Source organism: Seriola dumerili, unplaced genomic scaffold (genome assembly GCF_002260705.1).
Source record: "Seriola dumerili isolate Sdu_G_001 unplaced genomic scaffold, Sdu_1.0 BDQW01000478.1, whole genome shotgun sequence".
Taxonomy (NCBI): domain Eukaryota; kingdom Metazoa; phylum Chordata; class Actinopteri; order Carangiformes; family Carangidae; genus Seriola; species Seriola dumerili.
This window is the reverse complement of record NW_019174733.1, coordinates 2,484,270-2,507,673: the sequence shown is the minus strand read 5'-3', so window position 1 is coordinate 2,507,673 and position 23,404 is coordinate 2,484,270. Positions and strand designations below refer to the sequence as shown.

The 23,404-nt window shown below is 39.1% G+C and overlaps 1 protein-coding gene across 1 annotated transcript in view; it reads right to left on the bottom strand.

The window, feature by feature from the left end:
• Positions 1-23,404, bottom strand: part of pcdh15 (protocadherin related 15) — a 137,750-nt gene that overhangs the window by 103,618 nt on the left and 10,728 nt on the right. Inside the window, exons 2-4 of the mRNA XM_022763554.1 lie at positions 22,353-22,367; positions 20,973-21,038; positions 835-995 (exon numbers count right to left, since the gene is read on the bottom strand). Of these exons, the coding sequence (XP_022619275.1) occupies positions 835-995; positions 20,973-21,038; positions 22,353-22,367 (242 nt within the window). The remainder of the gene's footprint in view (positions 1-834; positions 996-20,972; positions 21,039-22,352; positions 22,368-23,404) is intronic.

The following is a 23,404-nucleotide window of genomic DNA, read 5'->3' as shown; positions in this document are numbered from 1 at the left end:
CATGTGTGCAGTTGCTTCATCAACATGTTATGTAGTAGTCAATAAAGTGTTCAGAATGCCAGAAACTACGTATTCATACCTGGATAATGTTATATGATTATGCATACAGAGAGATGAAGAACTGGGTTTCTCATGTTCCATGTAAACACCATATCCCAAATATAATCATAAACAGGTTACTGTGTATGTGCATACAGACATACTCACTGAAATGAGCCACTCATACTGCAATAATTCTGGTATACTAATATGTTTGTATGTATATATATTCTGACACACCTGACACAAAAAAAAAGAATCAACTGAAAACATTATATTTCTTTATAGTAAGTGCAATAAAGCACAAATAAAATGTTCTGAAGCTAAAATAATAGTGGTGACTAGCTGGCTATTTTTCTCTTCATAGCATGAGCACAGTAAGTGTTAAAACTTTTGAAAATTTTGTTACTGCTACTGTGAAAAAAAAAAAAACCTAACAATGACACCATAAATTGCCAATTAAAACATTTGAATAGGTTTTATGACTCATAAAACCTCATTATTTGAATGGCCTCCCACTGGTCACAGAAATTACAATAATGATGACTAATCACTAAATTTAAATGGCCCGGATAAAAATGAATGTGAAAGAACTAATTTAGCTATGATTACCATATAAACAGACACTGTGTATGTATACAACACTTGACCAGTGACCACATGACAGAACAAACTTCACTGAAATTCATACACGAGAAGCTACACATATATACGATGGAAAAAAATATTTACTTTAAACACCAGGGCATAAGTGTGACTTCTTGATCTGTCACTACAGAGCACAAGTGCACTCACGTCTCTGTCCAGAACGCGCCCGGTGCTGTTGAGGTAGAGCCTCTGTCGTGCTGGTTCCAGTATCACCCAGTAGTCATAGTTGTCCAGCAACGTCAGCGAGATGGTTCTGCCTGGGTCCTGGGCTCGGCCATTTATCTGCATGTTTTCCACCAGAACTGTACCTGTGAAGGCAGAGCAGTCACCATTTAACAAATGACCCAGTTGTACAAGGACAGTCACTGTCACAGTTTTATTTTTACAGTACAGTATTAATAGTTAATAAACCACATTGAAAAAGAAACCAACCTTTAATTAAAAGATTTTTCAAAAGGTGTTTTTGCCACCTCTTGATTTGACTTTGTTGTTGAAACGAATACAGAAAAGTAAAGGCACAGGATGAGAAAGGTCATTACTTCAAAAAAAAATCAGCTGTGATGAAAAGAAAAGAAAAAGCTCAGTTTTGTTGAATAAAGTCTCCCTGAAGCTTTATATACTTATTTGAGTAAACCTTTTTCTTTGTTTGGTGAAACTTTTAGGAAAAAAACTGACATGAAACATGATTTTTAAAATTCATACCTACACTGACCATTCAACAACAGCCTGTGAAGACTTTGGGAAAACTGCCTTACTGATTTCCATAGACTATCCCACATCTTATGTAGGCAAATCTCTGAAATTTATAATTATCATCCTTGAGGGCATCAAAACTTGGTTTATATTCCACAGCTTTTAATCAGTGAGTGATTAAACTCTGCCACAGCAGCCCTGTGGGAGAACCCTCCCAAAGCAAGTTAAATCTAAGGATTGCTTTACTCCTAAGTGGCCAAATTAGTGGATTTATGAAATAACTGGTGGTTCACTAAAAGAGAAGAAAAATCCAGGACGGGCAGTGGCGAGGTATTTTGATTAAGATCAGTGGTTAAAAAAGGAATTAAAACTCATGCTTAAATAAAAGTGCACCGTGCTGGAAAAGTCTCAGTTGAAGTTAAAATCCACCACTACAAAACTGCTATTTCAAAAGTTTCAGTGAAAGTAATTAGTAAGCTGCATGCATATTACAAATATTAACAGATTAACCATTGTGGAAACCATTACGGTTTATGCATGGGATTGGGTAATGTTTATACAACTTTCAAATGCCGTTGCTTGACATAACTCCCTTTGGTTTGTAAACCTGCTCCTGCCACATTCCTGCATCTAGCCATCCACAGCATTCACACAGTGTAAGACATGTCGGGACCTACATGTACAACAATGCCTGAAATCTTTACATTGCATTTGCAACCTTGTTACTCATTTAAGACGAAGACGTGTGCTGACGATAAAGTTACCACACCGCAAATAAACTACTAATGTTAGCAGCTACTGCTACTTCAAACTGGTTTCACCTCCACCCGGTTACTTAAGCCATGTGCTGTTTTATTTAGAGCCACATGCACCCACGAGAGTGTATTGTATCATACGAAAATTATTTTGTATAACTCTTGTATCAAATGGTGTACTGTGTATCTACAGGCGTAATGAATTGGCTGTGGGGTAGAGATAAACACTACGGGTAACATAATAACTGCCTTCTGACCACCATAAATACAGACAACACCTTCACTGTTTATCTCAAACAACTTTGCAGGAAACAACATGAGCAGGAAATATGAGCCAATCTGCAGCAATCAGGACAATGTCAGAGGAGGGCAAATGTTTTCCATCTGACAGTTTTTAAAAACACATACCACTGTCTGTAATAGAGCCAGTACCACCTATTGTAGGAAACCCAGAGCCTCTGCTACCTATGTTTGGATAAACATGATTGATTCTGATGTGCTGTAGAAAGGCAATCCATGCCTTGCAGACATACTGAGAGAAGAATGTCATTACACTCATTTGCCAATTTGAATGTTACTGTTTTTGCTAGTTTGTACTTTTATGTTTGTACTTCAAATGGCAGTTATTGCACCTTTACAAATAGGTTACAAGTTATTAATTTGTAGTTTGAGGTAGCTCATTTCATAGCAACTAGAGTCAATACAACTTTCAGTTAAAGAGAACAAGGCAATGGCTCAGTCGTCAAGAGTACATAAAACTTCCAGCCATTCAAAGTTATAGCACCATCAGAAGTAGTTAGGGTTAGTGCTGAGTTCTTCAGTATTCAGTGGTTCTTGTTTCATCACTGTATCTCTTACTTTACCCTCCTTATATTCAACGCATTTCATGTGTAATTAACACTTTGCCTATATATATACACACACAGACACACACACACACACAGATAACACACACAAACATACATACATATATATATATATATATATATATATATATATAGATGTAGAGACTTAATAGGCACTTGACATGCCTCACCTATGCCTCACCATCTACCAGCTGTGGTGGCATTTTAATGGTCTTTTTTAATCACTGCCCATAACATCTTGTATTTTATCCTTTCATAAAGCAGGTTTATACATTTTGCAAAGTCACTCAGACTCTTAGATAGTGAAGGAGCAGCCCAGATGGAGGTGTGATGGAAGCCTTTGCATAATAATTACAACAACCACTCCTGCATTTTTATGCTACTATTAATGATGTTTGCAGCAGTCAGGGTTTGATGCATTTGTGTGTTGTGATCACAAGGACCTATAATTATCTGTCTCACTTGGGCTAAACTCCATCTGAAAAATGGATCTTCTAGGAATTTAATTTAAAAGTCAAAAGACCCCCACCCCCAAACCCCCTTGTTGCTGGTTCATTAATCTAAAACACAGCTTTTCATAAATATATCTGCCTCAGTAACTTGAATGGTGAGCTACATCTTTTTGAAACTCTTGGGTCGTAAATTACACCCCTGATAATATTACAAGGGAGGGCTCAGAGAGCCTCCTTCTTTCTCAAGTTAATTGAACTTCAGCTTTTCTGCTGTGACAGCCAATACTCCCTCTCTTCTGGGCACTTCCCTCTCTCAATCTCAGTCACACAAAAAAAGTTGTCGTCCTCATCAGTCAAGAGTCTGCCAGACTCTGTCAGACCTTTATAAACAAGTGCTACCCAGAGTTTTACCATGCTGTATATGTCCTTGTTTACTAAATAAATAGAATCACTCTCTCTTTAGTAGCCTGTGACTCAGTCAGGGTCATCTCCGGTCAGAGAAGGCTCTGATCTGCGCTTCACAGTAGACTGACTCCACAGAGACAACGCAGAGGGCTCACTTTTATCCCAAATATCAATAGTGTTGGCATCCGCAGTTGATGGCAACAGATAAGTGTGGAGGCTTGTTTCTGACAGGGCTCCAGGTTGAGTCTGAAAAAAACTCAAGTTGGTTTATTAGTATTAGCATGGGGTCCTGTTTGAAATAAACTGAGCTTAATCCGCAAGATTAATTCATAATTGGTTCAGGGTGCCACAGCCCAGTGAAGGCTAAAAACAAGCACTTAGCTCATGACTATGAATTCAAACTGCAACAAAACAACTGTTGTTGCTAAAGGACGGAATGAGTCAATGAAACATAATTCCTTAATTTGACAGAAACCCAATAAAATTATAAGACTTTTTTTTTTTTTTCCAAATGAGAGTAGATGTAGAAATGGTGGTACGTTGTTGAAGGATGGAGGCTACAATTCATTATGTAAAAAATTGCTGCAATTATTATGCACAGGCAGCTCTCTACTGAAAGCTGCAGGATGTAAATTCACAACAATTTCAATTATAACTCATTAAGTATGAAAGCTCTTCTTAACAGGTGTTTAATGTTCTCTATCTTTTATTAATGCATCACTTGAACCTCTGCTGAAAACATTTGCAATTTCTTCTTTGTGGACTGCTGGCTTTTATGTACAAGAACCCTGTCTTTCAAAGTTTATCACAATACTGAAACTTCCCTCCTGAAGGCAATGAATCAAGGATATTCTTTTATCAGGCAATGTGAGACATCCTTGTCCAGTTTCTATACATCTTTGTGCAGCGTTTGATACAGCTTCAATGCTGCTGAGCAGACTTAGCGAGCCGAGCACTGGATGGGCATTACCGACACAGCGCTTTACTGTTACAGTCTTAACTGGCAAAGTTTTAGTGTGGGCCTGAGTGAGTATATAGGTCATTTCAGGACGTCTCTGCAGGGACCACCCTATTTTTATTCCATATTTTCAAACTGCCTTTCAGGTGTCTATATATATTCCCACATTTATGTGGATGACACAGATTTACTTGGGCTTTGACCAAGCACAAATGTGCTGTGGCCACAGCTGTCTCTAGGACATCAATTACTGCTGCTGATCAATGCCAAAAAATTTTTTCAGATCCTCATGACCAGCCAAGACAAGCAACCCCTCTGATTTCTAACCTGCAGCCCTCAAACAAACAATCTCAGTATGAATAAACTGGCAACCAGCTGTCTGCTATTACCTCCTTTAACTCTGGAAAACTGAAAAGATTAAGCATTCCTCTCCAAAACAAACCTGGAGACTGGAGAGTTATTTGTGCCTTTGTAATGTCCCGTCTGGATTACTGTCATTCCCCGTCCTCTGGAAATGGTAAAAAGTTTCTTCCTGGCACTAAAACGAGAGCATATTACCCCTTTCCTGGCATCACTTCACTGGTTACTTATTAATTTTAGAAATGGTTTTAAGATCTTACTGATTACTTTTGAAGCACAGAGGGGCCTCCTTATGTGCCAGCTTGCTGGCTGAGGTCCTGCTGAAGTTCCTGTTTCCAGAGTCTAAATACCAAAGGAGATCAGCCTTTGCAATTAAGATGGCTAGATGAGATAACTCAGACGATCAAGGCCCAGTGTCCGGATAATGACCAATATTAGGGTCTAAGACCGTTTCTATTTCCAACCTTAAATTTTTACAGGTGTTTGCTCAAATAACACTTTGAAGCAAGTGCATGTACATGATTGGTGAGAGCTGCTTAACGTCAGCTGTCCATGGTGCTGAAGAGGCCCGTCCTAATACTGGGATTACATATATTAAATTAAAAGACAATCAAAACATTATTTCTCACAGCTTTTTTTTTTTTTATCATTTTAGATAATACATGCTAATAAAACATTAGTTTGCTCACTACCATTCACATACTAGAATAAACAAAGGAGAAGATATCTATACGAAAAATAAATGCAGCAATTTAGGTTATTATGGAAGCAGAAAGGATTATCTTATTTTTGCTTTTCATATTATCTTCTTTGCACTCATTAAATAGGTGCTGGTCAACGTGTTTTTTCGGATGCAAGGATCCATCTCCCTCCACAGGCAAAAACTATAACATACAGGGCATATTCAGCAATAAAAATAAAATGAAAATATACAATGACAATGTGAAAAAAAATGTGTGCATCAAAGTCTTGTGCAGTCATGACGGTGGAGCCTGTACAGTGCATCACTGCTGTCTGAGCGATGGTGCCTGAAATGACTACGAAGATGAGGAAGAGGATGATCTAAACCTGAAATATCTTAAAACTGAAAATTTCTGTGTGCTCACTGTGTGTGGTGGTCAAGCATTAATTATGGAAAATGTAGTGGAGAGAGCACACTTAAAATGCAGTCAAATTTTAAGACTAGACCCTGACAGAGTGTGTTTACCTTTCTTGTGAACTTTACGTTATGCTTAAACACAACATATTCTCTGAGATGTGTCATTTGTGATTGCTGTGCCCACATACAGGCTTCTCTTCTCACTCAGGCATAGTCTCCAAAACACATACAGTACAAACATGAGCACCAGCTGTCAAGGGACTTGCTGTGCCGCATACATTGCCAAAATTAAAATATGTCTATTACAGCCACCACCAAACGAGGAAGGATGTAATATCACTGCCATCTTAGCACTCCAAATACTTAATAACCTCTGATTACTTTTGATATAATTTGACATGAAAAAACATCTGTCTGTCTAAACTACATTCAAAGAGACAAAGGAGAGAAGCAGCAGCTGTTTCATTGAGTAAACAGATTCCATGTGCTCTGAGAAACAGTGGTGCAGAAATCGCTTCCTCTGGAGAAATGTGAATTTTATTTATTTATTTATTTTTTACTTCCTTATCATACTGCATTAGGTGTTAGTCATAAGTATGCACATGCTATGCTTATATGGGGGCCTGCACATAATTTTGTCAATGCAGGGCATAAAATGAATGCCCTGCCATCATCCTCCCAAATTGGGTTAATTTCAGCCTGGGTGAAACTATCAGCTTTTCCCATCACTTTGGCAGGCAGTTAATTTGTCTCTGTGGATTGCCTAAAATAGCCCAAATACAAACATCATTTCCTGACTGCAAATTGAAATCACTATGGTACAATACCATGGTGATGTCAAACCCACTCACAAGTTGCTGCATCTCTCTCCCTGTTCTCAATATTAAATCACACATTCTCTTTAACATCATATCTCTAGGCATCATATAGATTTTAGTATATTTAGGACGCATTACCACCAAGGGAGACACTTCACATATGATGACAATGGCAATTCTGTTTATATAGCCCATTTATATCACAAGTAAACTCAATGTGCTTTACAATGATAGACAAAATATAAAAATATAGAGAATACACAGCAATAAAAAACCCCAAAACATCAACAAAACAAAATAGAAACCACTGCCGCACATGTAACAAACTTAACAATAATAAAGTGCTGTCTACTGGGCCCCACACACACACACACACACACACACACACACACACACACACACACACACACACACACACACACACACACATCTCAGAGAACAGGTAAGTTTGGTTTGGGGTTTTCTGTTCAATGTGGAAATAGTAGTGAGGGACCTCAAGGCAACAGGCAGCTTGTTCCAGAGAGCAGAGCCACGGTAAGTGAAAGCACCCTCACCAGATCCAGAGCTTATCAGATGCCTGCACAGAGATCTTTCATACTCTGATACAGGATTGTACAACTCCACTGAAAACCATTTTATCTTTCATCACATTGTTCATGTCACAAAGGAGTATTTGATATGTCACGGCAGCAGCTTGGCTGACGACCCTCCATTGCATTACTACAAAAGTTGAGCCTAGTTCAGTTTTCTTTTTTTCAACTAAAATGTCAATTTCATCGTTCGCCGCCATTCTCAGATCCCAACAGACACAGGCTAGCAGGCTAGCTCCATGACCTGTGGCATTCAGAAACCTACAGTTATGGGTTCATGATCAAACCATAATGATATTCCAAATAAATAATTAAATAAATTAGCTAAACTATTTTAACAATCAAAATTATTATGATTATTATAATTACTAAAAAAAATCATACCTCTTAAATGGTAGGGTTAGGAGAGAAGGCCCTGATGGACCAAAGTGCCGATGTTAAGGAAGTATAATGTTTACATGTGCAACATCTTTGTTTTAGCATATCAACATGCTAACATTTGCTTTTTCAACAGTATGTATTTGCATAGTTTTGCTGGTATTCAGTCATAAACTTCAGTATTGGGACAAATTAAACTTTTGTCCTGATGATGGTGCTAGAATCACAGGGGATCAACAAAGTAATTACAAATAATCCTGATGGGGACATGATCCAACACTCAAAACCACAAATGTCAATCTCATGGTGGTGCGATAGAAAAAGCTCTATGAATGGTTTTACAAAATTGAATGGCACTCAATTCAAACACTGGTGAGTTATTTCAGTCTGACCAAAGTGAACTTATCGACCAACACACAGACTAATTTTGCCCTCCATAGCATGGACATAAATCATTATTCAAGTACACATGGTACTAAAAATAAAATACAGCATTATTTGTGCACAATGATCCAAAGGCAAACATAGATTTCTGTGACTACATCCAGCACCAGCAATTTTATTTCCGGCCCACATCCTCTCATAATGTTGCACAATCTTAAATATGATCTGTGTGCAGTTTGCAAAGCTGCACCTCACGCCTCTGCAGGATCAAGGCTGCAAATGATGAACATGCTCAAAAGGTTTGAAAAAGAATGTCTTGAGATGGTTGCCATTAATGGCTACTGCTACCTGTTCCCACACTCCCACATTCTCTTTTAAGGCTGGTTGGTTTTAGTGAAACAAATAATTTTGTTGCTACAAAACAAAGTTTGTTGCTAGTAATCCCACTTTCTTATTTATTTGTCTATTTTTAGTTTTAACTTTAATATCAATTTAAATATTTTACTGTAGGTAAACTAACTGACAACTTCTGAAGAAAGACAATAATTTAAAAATATTTCACACCTTTGCAAATAAATCAAAAAATAATTTTCAAAACCTAATTTGATGTTTCAAACAAATATTTTTATGGGAAGTTACATGTAAAGCTGTAATAGAATTAAATGTTGATCAAATGTGACATTGTTATTTAGTTTAGTGTCTCACCCACATGTGCCACATAGTAAGGATAATTTCATTAGTCTTGGTTTAATCATTTTCCTTTTGATAATAAATCAAAGAAGCAAATTGGTCCAACAAATGATGTGAAGGGGTTTTGTTTTGTAGGCCAGACTACAGTGTGGAGAGGACAGTTTAGGCAGGCCCAGTCGAGTCATATTAGTAAATGTATGAAATACACTGTACAGTAGATGGTCACATACAGTATGTCCCAACCATTACAGGGGCTTATATGGTGATTAAAAGATCTATACTGTAATTCCATGAATGTAAATCCCTGCTAGGATGTATGATTTGAGCTTTGTGACATGGTGCGTTATACTGCTGGAAGTACCCATCAGAAGATGGGTACACTGTGGTCATAGAGGGATGGACATGGTGGACAACAATACTCAGGTAGGCTGTGGCATACCAACGATGCTCAGTTGGTACTAAGGGGCCCAAAGGGTGCCAAGAAATTATCCCCCACACCATTACACCACCAACACCAGCCTGAACCGTTGATATAAGGCAGGCTGGATCCATGCTTTCACGTTGTTTACGCCAAATTCTGATCCTACCATCTGAATGTCGCAGCAGAAATCGAGACTCATCTGACCAGGCAACGCTTTTCCAATTTTCTATTGTCCAATTTTGGTGAGCCTGTGCCAACTGTAGCCTCAGTTTTCTGTTCTTAGCTGACAGGAGTAGCACCCGGTGTGGTCTTCTGCTGCCGTCGCCCATCTGCTTCAAGGTTTGACATGTTGTGCTTTCAGAGATGCTCTTCTGCATACCTTGGTTGTAACAAGTGGTTATTTGAGTTACTGTTGCCTTTCTATCAGCTCAAACCAGTTGGGACATTCTCCTCTGACCTCTGGCATCAACAAGGCATTTTCGCCTAGAGAACTGCCGCTCACTGGATATTTTCTCTTTTTCGGACCATTCTCTGTAAACCCTAGAGATGGTTGGGCGTGAAAATCCCAGTAGATCAGCAGTTTCTGAAATACTCAGACCAGCCCGTCTGGCACCAACAACGATGCCACGTATTTGCATTAACAAGCAGTTGATCAGGTGTACCTAATAAAGTGGCTGGTGAGTGTATATGAATCAAGTGATGTCCAAGAAATAAACATGGCTACTTTGCTGCAGGAGATTGTTTTGTGGAAGAAGAGCTAACTGATGATGCTGAAAAGTACATTAAGCCATCAGCACTGATTCTAAAGTGACAGCATTAAAATAAATAGCAAGGCTGCTGTTGGAGAACAATAAAAACCACAGCCTATGTGTCTGGAATAGCTGTGCCTTTTGAAATTCAGTCAGTTTGAAATCTAAAACTGGATAAATACTTTATGAAAAAATATATCACTTTCTTAAACGAATACAATACCTAAAGGATTCTGTTGGAATCCGACTTCTCCCATGTGGACGAAAATAGATACTGTGACACATTTTACAAGCGCGTGAGATATAATATGCAATAACCACACAAAACTAAGAATGGGGTTTGCTTCTTCACATGACAACAGGAGTGAGGGCTGAGTGATGTACAAAAAAAAAAGAAAAATAATAATCACATCATATAGTCCCAATCAAATGAGGTCTATCGCCGCCAAAAAGTACCTGGAACTTTTGGTTAATAAAATGCAGCGAGTACTCGACCAGTCAGAAATGTTCAGCACTGCAGACCACACCCCCAAAAGTTCCTGAACCTTTGGAAAGTACTACCCCTCGAACAGGGACTTTTTTGGGGGTCAATCAATTACCCTGGAACTTAATTTAGACCCTGGTTCCTGCGGTCAAAACACACATAGTTCCTCAAAAGTTCCTGGTTCCTGGGGAAATGTCCTGCGATGGAAACGTGACTTATATCAAACAAACATGTCCCCTATGTCTGGAGAATATGATTTGATAGACAGTCTCTGTAGCAGCACAATGTTTCATTTCTGTTATGCTGTGACACATTTGACCTTTTATCAAGAAAATTCAGCTCCTGCAATTTGAATATTGCACTTGGCCATATTGCAATTCTGATAATTATTACTTTTTCACCGTCTGTCTCTAGTGTGAAAACTTGAGTGAAGGAAATACTGTAAACTGTTCAAAGCCTCTTACAGCCTCTGCTAGTCAGACCGACTCAGGGCTCGTATAATGTAAGCTCATTAAAAATAAAACTGCATTCATCCAGCAGAAACAAATATATAATTTGCAGTTCATAAACATGTGACTGGGGAACAAGTTGTCTGCATTTGGATGAAGTCAATATGAGAAACTTAGTACAGCTTGATTTCTGATTTTTTTCTTTTGGCCATTAGCTGCATTTTGTTTGAAGAAAGAAAATAACTGACTGTGCTTTCACATAACACACACTGTTTTCCCACTGTGGCATGTGTCCGAAATCTCTACAAGCTGAGTTGTCATTTACAGTTTCACTAATACACTTGAGTATTTTTCAGTCTTCATTCAAAAATATGGCAGAGATTACCATGTGGGAGAAATCTCATTGCTGACCAACCACGGTTTTTATACTAACGAGGTTATTGCAGTGCATGTAAATTCCAATTTACTGTTGTAACCTGATTTCTCCCAACAAACTGACTATGTGTACATGCACAAAAGAAGTCAGTTATAAAGAAAATGGCCACCCACAAACAGAAGGCATCACTGTATCCGCCCGCTTAAATGTCAATGTCACTGTTGTTTTTGGAGGATTTTTCATTCCATCCATTTGTTACTAACCAGGGGATTGTGTGATTACTGTCTATGCCTTACTAACAGCAGACTGATCAAAAAAGAGTGGAGGAAAACAAGAGTGGCTCAGCCTTGGCACACAGCTGTGTTGTAGGTAGAAATAAGCACCTTATAAATGTCGCAGAAGAATATCTTCTCACTCTGATTTGTACCTACTGTGCTGTCTCAATATAGAACCAAAGACAATTGTGCCATTTCTTATGTTTTGAAGATACATCTTCAAGAATTCCGCCAATTTGATTTCCAAGAATTAAGATGGAAAATAACAGGACTAAGAGATTACAGCCATGCTGGTGTGTTAGTGTGTGTGAATTGTAGAGCACTTTGTTCTACAAAGGTTGAAAATTGTCATGTGCTCTTAGTGGAGTCCAAATACCATCACAGTTTTACAACCATGACTGTGAGTTTGAAATAAAAGTAGTCGTGTGAGCATCATATTAAAACTGATCAGATGCTTCAAACTCCACAGTAACCTTTCTATTGTTGAACAAAATATAATGTATTCTGCTTGCAAATTTATATTGCTTGAAAATGGGATCTAAACATGAACCATGAATGACCAATCACTTTAATGTTGGTTCAGCCTAATGTGAGGATTAAACTAATCCATGATCCCATTACAATGTGCTGGAAATTAACTGATGAATGCTCCATATCTTATCTACAGAGGACACAGGAACATAAATACATCCCACAATACCGGCAGCTTCTAGACCTTTCTCTTGGAAACATGATGGAAATATATATATATATATATATATATATATACAGGAAACGTCTTACAAATTATTGTATAATGTACTATATACAATCAATAATCCAAAACGAGGGGCCATGACAGAGCAGATACCTTGATACCTTGGATATTTCTGTTTAGAGTCAGCTGTGTGCAACTCCAACGACTCAAGGAGGTTTTGATTAACCTCAATTTCATTGAAGAGACAACAGTTATGAGCCAGAAAATGCCAGGATCATTAAAATTGCCCCGAGCATTATTATTATGGTGTCCACAAACTTGGCACGGTTTCAGTGGAAAAGCTCCGGGATCTCTCCACTGATGAAGCCATCAATAGTGTTTGCTCTGCAACTTTGAGGGATGTCATGCGAGTTATATAAAAAGGTGGATTTTTCTGTATAAAAGCTTCACTCATTACATAACATTATCTTTAAACAACTTTTACTGTTTTATTTTGGTTTCACATGTAGAAGCTAACGAGCTACTGTTAATGTTTTGCAGTAATTTCCTTAATCTAAATCGAAAACCCCACCATATTCTGGAGAAAACCAGCACAGTGAGCTTTGTGTGCTCACACTAAGGACAGCACTCATGAAATACCTTTAAAAGGAATCTGCTGAGAGAAAACAAAGTTGCTTGGGTGGATATACTGCAGACCATTAACATGTTGTGATTTTCTCTCATCAAGCATAGGTAAAAACTTTAAATTAGATTAAGCAATTTGAATCAGAGATTATTTGCACCTCTGAGACATTTTCCATTGATATTTAAAACCCCAGAGGATCCAAGTACGGTGATACAAAAATTATACAGTGCAGCGTAACACATGAAAGGCCTGTTTCTATAGCGTAATGAGGATAAGCACAAAGTGATTTACAACAGGAACAGAAGTAATTATGCGGACCGTTTATCTCCACAATATACCGTAATTGCTGTCTTTATTTGCACATCAAACACTAAAATATGTTCTCCACTTCTAAAGAAATACAATAGCATTAACAAGACTAGTAGTCTAATTAAGGTCATGTAGACGAGGAGGTAGAGGTTGTTGGAGGCCACTTTAAATTTGATAAACAAAGACCTTCAGCATCTGGAAACCAGACAGTTTACCATAAATCAGGTTACATAAAAATAATGGTTTCTTAGGTGCAAAATTACAGATTTTGTACTGAGGTAGTCACAGTGTACTGTATGCTGTGTTTAAGCGAGCCTCACTGAATGTCCCGCCCTCCTGTTTTGCTCTCTAATCCACAAGGAGCAGGTGTTGTGCACTAATCCCAGCCTTTCAGATAGGCTCTAATTATATATTGATGACCTAGCAATCATCTCAACTGAATGTGATCACAGAATTGAATAGAGATCTGTGTGTGTGTGTGTGTGTGTGTGTGTGTGTGTGTGTGGGGTTCAAATCCTAAATCAGACATCTGCATAAAATTAGAAAAAAAAGTGGAATTTACAAACAAATGCAACGCATCCCCATTCATGTATCTCTCTCACACACACACACACACACACACACGCACGCACACACACACACACACACACACACAAAGTCTGCAATCAGTCTCCCACAAACAGAGACAAAGCAGACAAAACAGCAGTGCTCGTTTTGTTTGAGCAACAGATTCACAGCTGTGTAACTGCAGTCCACTTTGCCCAGATGTTCCCTCTCCTGCTAAATTGCAATTATGAAGCAGGTCAGAAATGTCCAAAGTCCTGATCAGCAAAACTAAAGCCAGCCTTTTGAGAATATCAAATACATTTTCAATATGTTTTTAAATGAAACCATTTAAAAATTAACCTACACACCAAACAAACTACACTGAATCGAATTTTAGACATACTGTCAAAAAAGATGAATGTTTTTTATGTTAACTGATTTTAAGGTTAGGAAAAGGCTTCCCTATCTCTGAAGCACAATACAATCCCTCAACTCTATCAAGGGTTAGTTGTTTAGACAGGGTTATTTCCATGAAAAAGATTATTCTAGGTCAAAAAGTAGTTGTTTTGAGTCACTACATGGTTTCGCTACATGTAATCTCACTGCAGTTTATGAGACCGATGACTCAGTGGCTATAGGGCCCTGGATGTTGATCTGTTGTTAATCTGAAAATCCTGTATGAAAGCGACAGACTGAAAAAAAGATTTGTTGCACTGATTTAAGATCTGGGGTTGTTTTTGTTGATAAGATATTATCACTGGGATTAAACTGTTGCTGATTCTACTTTGTTGCATGTAGCCGGGTAGCTAACCCTAGCTAACCTGCCTGTAGTTATCATGTTAATGTGAGCAAACAAACACCACAGAGACAGATTCATTCGTTGTTTCTTTCAGTTTCTATCTTCTATCTCTGTGGTGAAGCTCAAACCAGACGTTTGTGCTCTACCTGAACCATGGTACTGACAGTTCACAGCTGTATGGGTTTTAATGTTTAATTGCCCTCGAATGTGTGGGTTGTCTTGAATCTGTTTCTTGCCTGAAATGCACAGCTTCACACCAGGAAAATATATTTCCTTGGCAAAAAAACCTCTAAGGAAGTTGGGAGCCGAAAGAGTTAACTCTGTTCACTTGTGGGTAATGGTGGAGCACTCTGCCTCGTTCTCCTCTTCAGCCAGGGATCAAGATTTTTTTCACCCCACTTGGTAAAAGAGTTACAAATTATGCCCTTGCTATTTGTACAGGACTGCACTGAAAGCGCCATACATCAATTTGCTCCCCTGCTGACAACTACCATTGTTTGAAACCAGTGGAGTTGAGCATTACTGGTGTTTGAAGATTCATCATAGTAAGGCATAGTGCTACATGCCTGGGAGGTGTCTAACTGGAGTGTCAGTGTTACTGTTGTGCTAACCTTGGATAAAAAGTTCAACTAATTGAACTGACTTCTCAGGAGAATCTGACCAAGTTTAGTTTTAAATCAGGAAAACTGGCCCTAAATTTGAAGTATACATTTCATTTAGTGCAATTTTCATTCTCAAAATGAGCTTTGCAAGTTCAATTTCTGATTTAAAACCCACTGTCCAATACATAAGTACATAATTATGATGAATTCATAGAAACAATCTCTCAAGGTATTAATCTCTATCCATATTTTAAAGGGTAGTGGTTTCTACAGGTGGACAAAAATGAAGACATAGCATCTGGAAATAGAGAAAAAAGAATGAAAGAGGCACATGTTAAGAAAGGGGAAGCGTTTAAACTGACTAACTACATGTTAAGGTGAAAGAATGAAACCACAGAGAGTATAGTCAAACTAATGACAAGCTCGATAGAGAGAAACAGTGTGAGGGATTGAATTAACTTTAAGGAGAGAGCTAATGAGTCCATGGTGGCTGAGAAAAACACTCATGGAGGCTGGCTCATCTCATTAATTGTTTAAACCTGCTAACACATTTAACACTTTCTAGGGCTGCCTCCCAGCCCTCTGAATGAAGGAAGCAAACCAGTAGACACAGGACCTGATATTTTCCTCAGGAGAAAAGCCTGCACCACTATGAGAGCTAGTCATCCTGGATGAGATGAGAGACCTTTAAACAGACTGCATGGTATTTAGCTCTGGCACTCTATATTTTCTCTGTTTACAATCATTTTAGTCCCGTCTAAACCTTTAATGCTGTGTCAAGCCTGCTCTGTGGCCAGTTGTCTTAGGTCTAAAAAATAAGAAGAACTGAGTTATAGGTTTTAGTCTTCATCGATTCCCTTAATGATTCCTGATGAATTTGTTTGTGGAAAAAGACTGAGCCTACACAGGTTTCCAGTGTCAACGCAACTGTTTTATTATCTCTGAGTCTGAACAGTGTTGAAACAGAGAAGGAAAAAGGCATGCATGTGGCTCAGGTGTACAAAAGCTCCACTGTCTAACTGCTGCTTTCATTTACAGTGTTTCCCACAAGTGGTGGTGAGTGGTGCAGCGTGTGACCAATGCGCATGAAGAGACTCATGCAGTTTAGGGGGGAAAATCTAAATAGGTTATAATCTGTAGCTGCAATTTACAGATGCCTCCTTACGGCCTCAAATGCAGACTGTCAGTAGATGCTGGAATTTATAAATGTTCCCTAAACATCTCGCATGGAGGCTATCAGTAGATGCTCGCTAGCCATCTGTGCACAGAGAAGCATCTCGTGCCACTCACTTACTGCAGGGAATGAAATTCAGACAGGTGTGTGTCCAAAAGTGTTAATTTGAGGAGCGTGGAGTAGGCGTTCGATTGTAATATTTACTTAAACTGAAACCCAGTTAACTGGGCAGGTTTTAATCTACAGACTGTGCATAGGAAACGCTGATGTAGGTTTGCTTAGTCAAAGAAAAAAATCTGCTTAGCCTGCCTGTTAATGTTATTATAACAGGCTATTTACCCTTGGTAACAGTTGTGCTGCTTGGTTGGGGAGCAGTGGCACTCATGCATAGAGTGTCAAATACATGGCATTCATGGAATTTATAGAATGCATATAAAAATGTTTCAGCATTTGCTAGCACTTCCATCCTACTTGAAACTGCCATTCAGTCAGACAATACAACTAGCTCTGTCATCATCTTTCTTCATGGAATGAAGCCACGCTTTAGACCGTTTCTACCTCTGCACTGTGACTCTTCCTTGTTGCAAGTTTCCAGCAGCGTAGACCCATGAGTTTGACGTCATTGTTTTTCATCATGCAACTGTCAGAAAAACATGCCGGCATGCATAAAAGGAACTGATGGGTTCACAGGCATTGTGATGGTTCGGATACTAACAAGATGGTGAAAGCAAGAAGTTGACAACAGACCAGAGAAAACAGCTGAAACACTGCAGAAGTTTTAAGTGGCTCACTTTGTTCGTCTTCACACAGACTGCTGAGAAGTTGTCACCTTATTTTCTGTCTGATCAGTTTTGTGTGGTTGAGTTTGGTGCAGTTCAGAGTCGAGCGTGAAGAGGCAGAGGCGAGACAAGGACATAGTTTTCTCCTAAAAGAGTGTACTTCTCATCACATGAATGATCGGTCTGAGTACTCAGTGTTTTGCGTTGGAGTGCCTATTGATAGAGCGGCTCTCAGATAAAGTCTCAATTTTCAGAACTTATTCAAATAAAGTCTTTTTATTAAACATCTATAGATATAACAATAGAAAATATGAACCCCATGCAAATTGCAAGAAACTGGACTCATAACCATCAAATAATAAATACCTTTAAATTAGAGAGTCATGCCGGCTGATACTAGGCCTCATTTTGCACTGTGCTATTTAATAGGTCATAATATTAACAGCTTGCTCTGAGAGCATGAAGTTTTTATCATCAACTTTTCTTTTGCATAGCTTTAAGACTTAAGACGATGACTGTAGCCTTAATGAGAGACCTATAATAAATCAATCAAAGAGCCTGTCATAACACTTAAGTGTAGGTATATCAAAGCAGCTATATGTTGAAACTGGAACACTGCCCAGACCAGTGCATGTGATGGAGACACACTTCCTTGGCAAGAAATTCAACATTTAACAGTTTTATGGATCAATCTAAATCCCAAATGGATGGAAATATATATTCTGGCTCATCTGAAGAGAAACATTGGATCATAGCAACACCTGAGAGATACTGAGAGAAAGAAAAGGTGCAATAACGCAAGAAACCTGCATTCTTCTGCTGCTGGTGATTAGGTTCAATTACCCATCAAACCACTTGTATGGAACATTCACAGTTTCCAGGGAGTAATATTTAAGGTCAAACATGCATTTTAGTGTCTGACAGTTACATGCATCATGATCCTGTGGAAGATTTTTTACTTTGTCTCATTCAGGTGGAATTCGACCATCTTCAAGATGCCATGATTTATCAGCATCTAGAGTGAATCTACCTTGGCAGATGCACCACATAAAAGAATGCTAAATTGACTTCTCTTTAATAAAGCCCTTCAGCAACACTCGTTTCTGATTTCCTATAAGCTGTTGCTCAATATGCAGAGGGTTGAGAGGATCCTCACACGCTTCGGGCAACAGTTGATACAACTCATGAATTTGCAGAGACAAGATAAAAGCTATGAGACTGCATCTTCATTTATGGACACACTGATTTCCCACTGCTGTTGTAGGAAGCTTTCTGTCTGTGAGAAACACCCTCTTTTCTCTCCCTTTCTCTCTGCTGCTTTTCAGCTGCTTCTATCCAGTGAGATAGAAATCTCTTCAATCTGATTAACTGCTTTTGGGTTTAGCTCATAGGATGAATAAGCAAAGGAGCCTATGGAAAACATGCTTTGTCCTCCCAATAGAGATCTTCTCCGCAAGTGAGTGAGACTTTATGTGTTGTGTCTGGCACCTGTCAGTGGGTCTGCAGATGCAGCAGCTTGGATAAATTAAACATGTTACGCTTCATTTGAGCAACTGGGTTGCTATCCCCTTGTGAGTATCCGTTTTTCTAAAGTGAAAACCTCCAAGAATAAAACACAGCAAGCTGAAATGAAAAAAAAAGCTGGAACCAAGAACATGAGCTTATTTAACATTGTCTCTGCCAAGGTTTATTGTCTTAACTGAGTCAAATATAAGTCCAACCCAGACAATCAATAAATGAACAACTGTTGAAAAAACAGTACCTTTACAGTTGCAAATGTTATCATACCTCTTCAACAAGGACTCTGACTCGTGAAATCTGTTCTGAGGAGCAAAGGGAAACAGGATTATATATTTATTTGTTTGTCCATTTTATCTGACCTCAAGCAAACAAAGTCAGACAGACGGGTGATTATGTTGTTTGCTTTCCCATTCACTGTCATGAACGAACGTAAAGGCAAATGCTCAGAGAAGATGGAATCTTATTATGTGCCATTTGTATGGTTTCTGTGTGACAGAAGAAAAGAGATGAAACACATTTAGAAGGATAATTGCTTTGGTCAATAACGGCGGGTTGCCTGTTTTACATTCCATTACGGGGAGGACGGGCTCTAGGCCGCTTCATCGAGGAGAGATAAATAAAAGGATGGTGGAGCCAGAAGAGGCCCATATCCCAGGTAAATGAGTGCTTTATGAGGAAGATTAGCGCAAATCCCTCACACACAGAGCACCAGCACATGTGGGCCGAGGGAAGCTTTGGGATGCAGGCTTGGTTACCTCCATCTCACACATTCCCCCGGCAATCGATCAAAGCCCCAAATCACAGCTGCACACACAGAGAGGAAGGAGTAGGTGAGACAGTACGACAGGCTGGATTGGAAGCTATTGCACTGACGAATGGCGGCCTCATCTGACACAGAGCCACCCAATCATACTCTTGGGATTCAAATATCCACATAAGGCGTATGCATATATGCACACAGACAATTTCCCTCTCTAAGACACGCAAGCACCCACAAAGCAGCGCCCAAAGCACATGTAGCAGGGAAGTGAAGCATCTGTGACATACTATTCAGACTGTATAAACAAGCTCTGGATCCTATCTGCAGTGAGAGCTGCTCATTAAACTCTGTTAACCTGCAGTACTAATATCTGCAGGGAGAACTGAGTGAGACAAACACACACCTGTTCCATTTAGGGAACTGTATTCCTCATTCCCTCAATGTACATATAGCTCCTCCCTGAGCAGCACTCAGCGCTCCCCGTCACATACACACACACGCATTCGCACTTACACACACTGTCATCAACAAAATGCAGATGGCAAACGCTGAAAACTCGTAGCAAAGAGTCACGGGGTGAGGGAGGAATAGAGAGGAAAACTACAGAGAGCTGAGAAGTGGGTGCAGGTGATTGAGAAGGCAGACGAGGATGAGGAAGGAGAAGAGAAGGAGGAGCAGAATAGTTTCACCTGACCCACTCAAGTGCTGCGTGTTTGCTCTGTGCATCAGTGATTCTTGTGCTGCTGTAGCACAGGAATACCACAGTAAAGACAACCTGCGCAGGGAGCAGACTACTCATTAATGGAGCCCCATGTCACGTCTGTATGCCAAACACCATCTGTATTCACTCACTCAGACACACACACACACACACACACACACACACACACACACACACACACACCTCGGTTTACTGTGGTAAAGCAGAGCAATACACACACCAAGAACAACTAGAATTTATTATTTATAATTTAAAATACAATCAAAATGACAATCCAATGCATCTGACAAAACATCTCCTGTTACCAACCTGCCCCAAGTGCCATCAGCGGAGCGACTGTATTCTTTTACACCACAACACTGAACAGTCCCAGTAGGGGAAGTATTAATATGTATTGCATTACCAAAGCAACACTCACTGTAGTACAGAACCAATCCCAACAGTGTAATCTATGCGCTTGAGTGCAGAGGCATTTGCCATACTGGAATACTGAATAAAGAGGAAGTATTAGATAAGTAAAGAGTGTCGTGGGCGACTGCTTGCTACATACCGTTGGGGCTCTCCTCGTCAATGGTCACTATGGTTGCAGGGGGGCCTGGTCGGGACAGCTTACATTCTGCATACACAAAGAGAAGAAGAAAATTAACTTAAAAGAAGCTGTTCGCTATATTTAAATAATTTACTCTTAATTTACTTAATTTTGTCCTTCATGGCAGCTTATGAGAATGACTGCATATTAGGTTGAATAAAATACAAGAATTACAAATAGATTCAGTATTGAAGCAAAAATGTGGCGATATACAACAGTAACATATTCATATCTACAGTATATTTACTTAAGCACTGTACTGAAGTATAACACTAAGATACTTGTACTTTTCTTGAGTTTTATTTTATGCTACTTTGTGCTACACTTCAGAGGGAAATGTACTTTTTGCTGCATTTATTTGACAGCTACAGACTTTACATTTCAAACAAAGCAAATCAGAAGCTTTTAAAAATTTTTAAATTATTGTTAAAGATTCAACTTCTGGATCCCAAACTTTATGCCTTGTGACTACAATCAAAGCAGTGTCTATTTGGGGCCCCTCGTCACGTTTCAGATGTCTATGAGACAAATGTCCGTTGAGGCCCAAAAAATTAAAATGATCCAATAATTCACAGAAAAAGCAAAGATTGATGAAGTAATATAAAATAATGAATCAGTTACAAGAACCCATTTTCAGCAGAATGAGCAACTTTACCTTTGACACTTCAAGTACATTTGGCTGCTAATACTTCTTTACCTTTCCTAGAATTTGGAGTAAAGGACTGATATACAGTATTCGCTGACTGTAGCCAACAGCAATGCTAGAACATTGCAAAAATGACTGACATACAATCACTGGCCTTGTAAATACTTAATTGGTCTGAGGAAATAAAGCTCAAAATGTTGTTTCAGTGTTTTTCTGTCATGCCATAAGCTGTCACATTGACACTTCTTTTTATAGAAGGTGACATCAACGACTGCTACCACACAAACATCAACAGGAATGGACTCTACGATACTGACACCAGACAAACGAGATGGTCAGAGTATGAGGCAACACCATAAGCCGAGCACTGACGAGAGTGGCTTCGCAGATGGAGGTTAGAGCAGCTAGATGGTACAAGCACACAGGACTCAGGTAATGGCAGCTTGACAGACAGCACCAGATGGGGCAGCAGGAGAGGTGGAGAGGAGGAGACAGGAGGAAGGGAGATGTCTAGTGTTGAGGAATAGACGCTGCAAGGCAACGCGCACTGCAGCTGATGTGAAGAAAGTTCAGGAATAAATGTCTTTCAACAGGGAAGGGTGGGGGGGGGTAGAGGTAGGGGGAAATAGTGAAAGACATTATAGGAGTAAAATGAAATAAAAGAAAAACAGACAAACTGATGTTTGACCTCTTACCCTCATACTGCCAGTCTGAAGGTGTCAGGGGTTAGTGGAGCCAGAGGGAAGCAGAGCAGAAGCATGAAAGAGAAGAAAAGCATGAAACAGTTGGTTGAAGAACAGCTCTGATGTTAGCAAAGGAGAAAAAAGATCATTATAAAAAAGAGCAGATATTAGAAAATAGCAGAAAAAAGAGGCAGTTTCAGGGAGGAAATACTGTAGAAGCCTTCACTAGAGAAATGATGGATGTTAGTGAACCACACACAGGTTTTGCAAATATGGCCAGCAGATCCCTTCTTGCTGCCAGCTGCTGCCGGCTGACATTATTCCACAAGAGAGGTAGACAGGAGCATTACAAATATGAATCAATTTAAAAACCAAAACACTTTTTCTTGGTAAATTAAGTGGTGGCTTGTGTTCTGGAAAAGGAAAAAAAACAGCATATTCAAGTTTTTAAGTGTCTTTTCCCAGCTCTTTTCTCTTCTTTTTTTCTTTTCTTTTTTTTTTTAATTCGCTCTACCTCCATTTTGGAAGATATTGAATCTCAAGCAGCCTGCTTTCAGGTGGTGTCCTCTTTCATTACATGTAATCAGAGAGGGAAAGAAAAATAGACACATGGTCAATGACACCACACCAGCAGTCAGCGCTCTAGTGTTTCACACCCGCCTTCTGTTCCCTGACTTATGTTGTGCAACTATGCACCTGTTGCCAGGTGCAAAACAGTAGATAGTTTTCTTATTAAATATGCATACCCATGAGCCTTTACTAATGTGGTGGTTTAAAAGTGCATAATAATCAGAGATAAAAACCTTAGGATGTGATGTTGCTGCATGTTTAATTATTGCTGTTTTCAAAGTGCAGATACCCACAATAATTTGCAGTTAAATGGCAATGAAAACCTGGGGCTACAATATGGAATATTTCAGGGAAACCATTAACAGCATTAACAGCTTTTTGTTAGTTTTAATTTGGTCATGATCTGGACTTTTTTGTAATGCAGACCTTAAAGCTGAGATTTACATCCATGCAAGGATCTTGTCTTGGTCCATATGTGAAGATCCTTTGTCAGT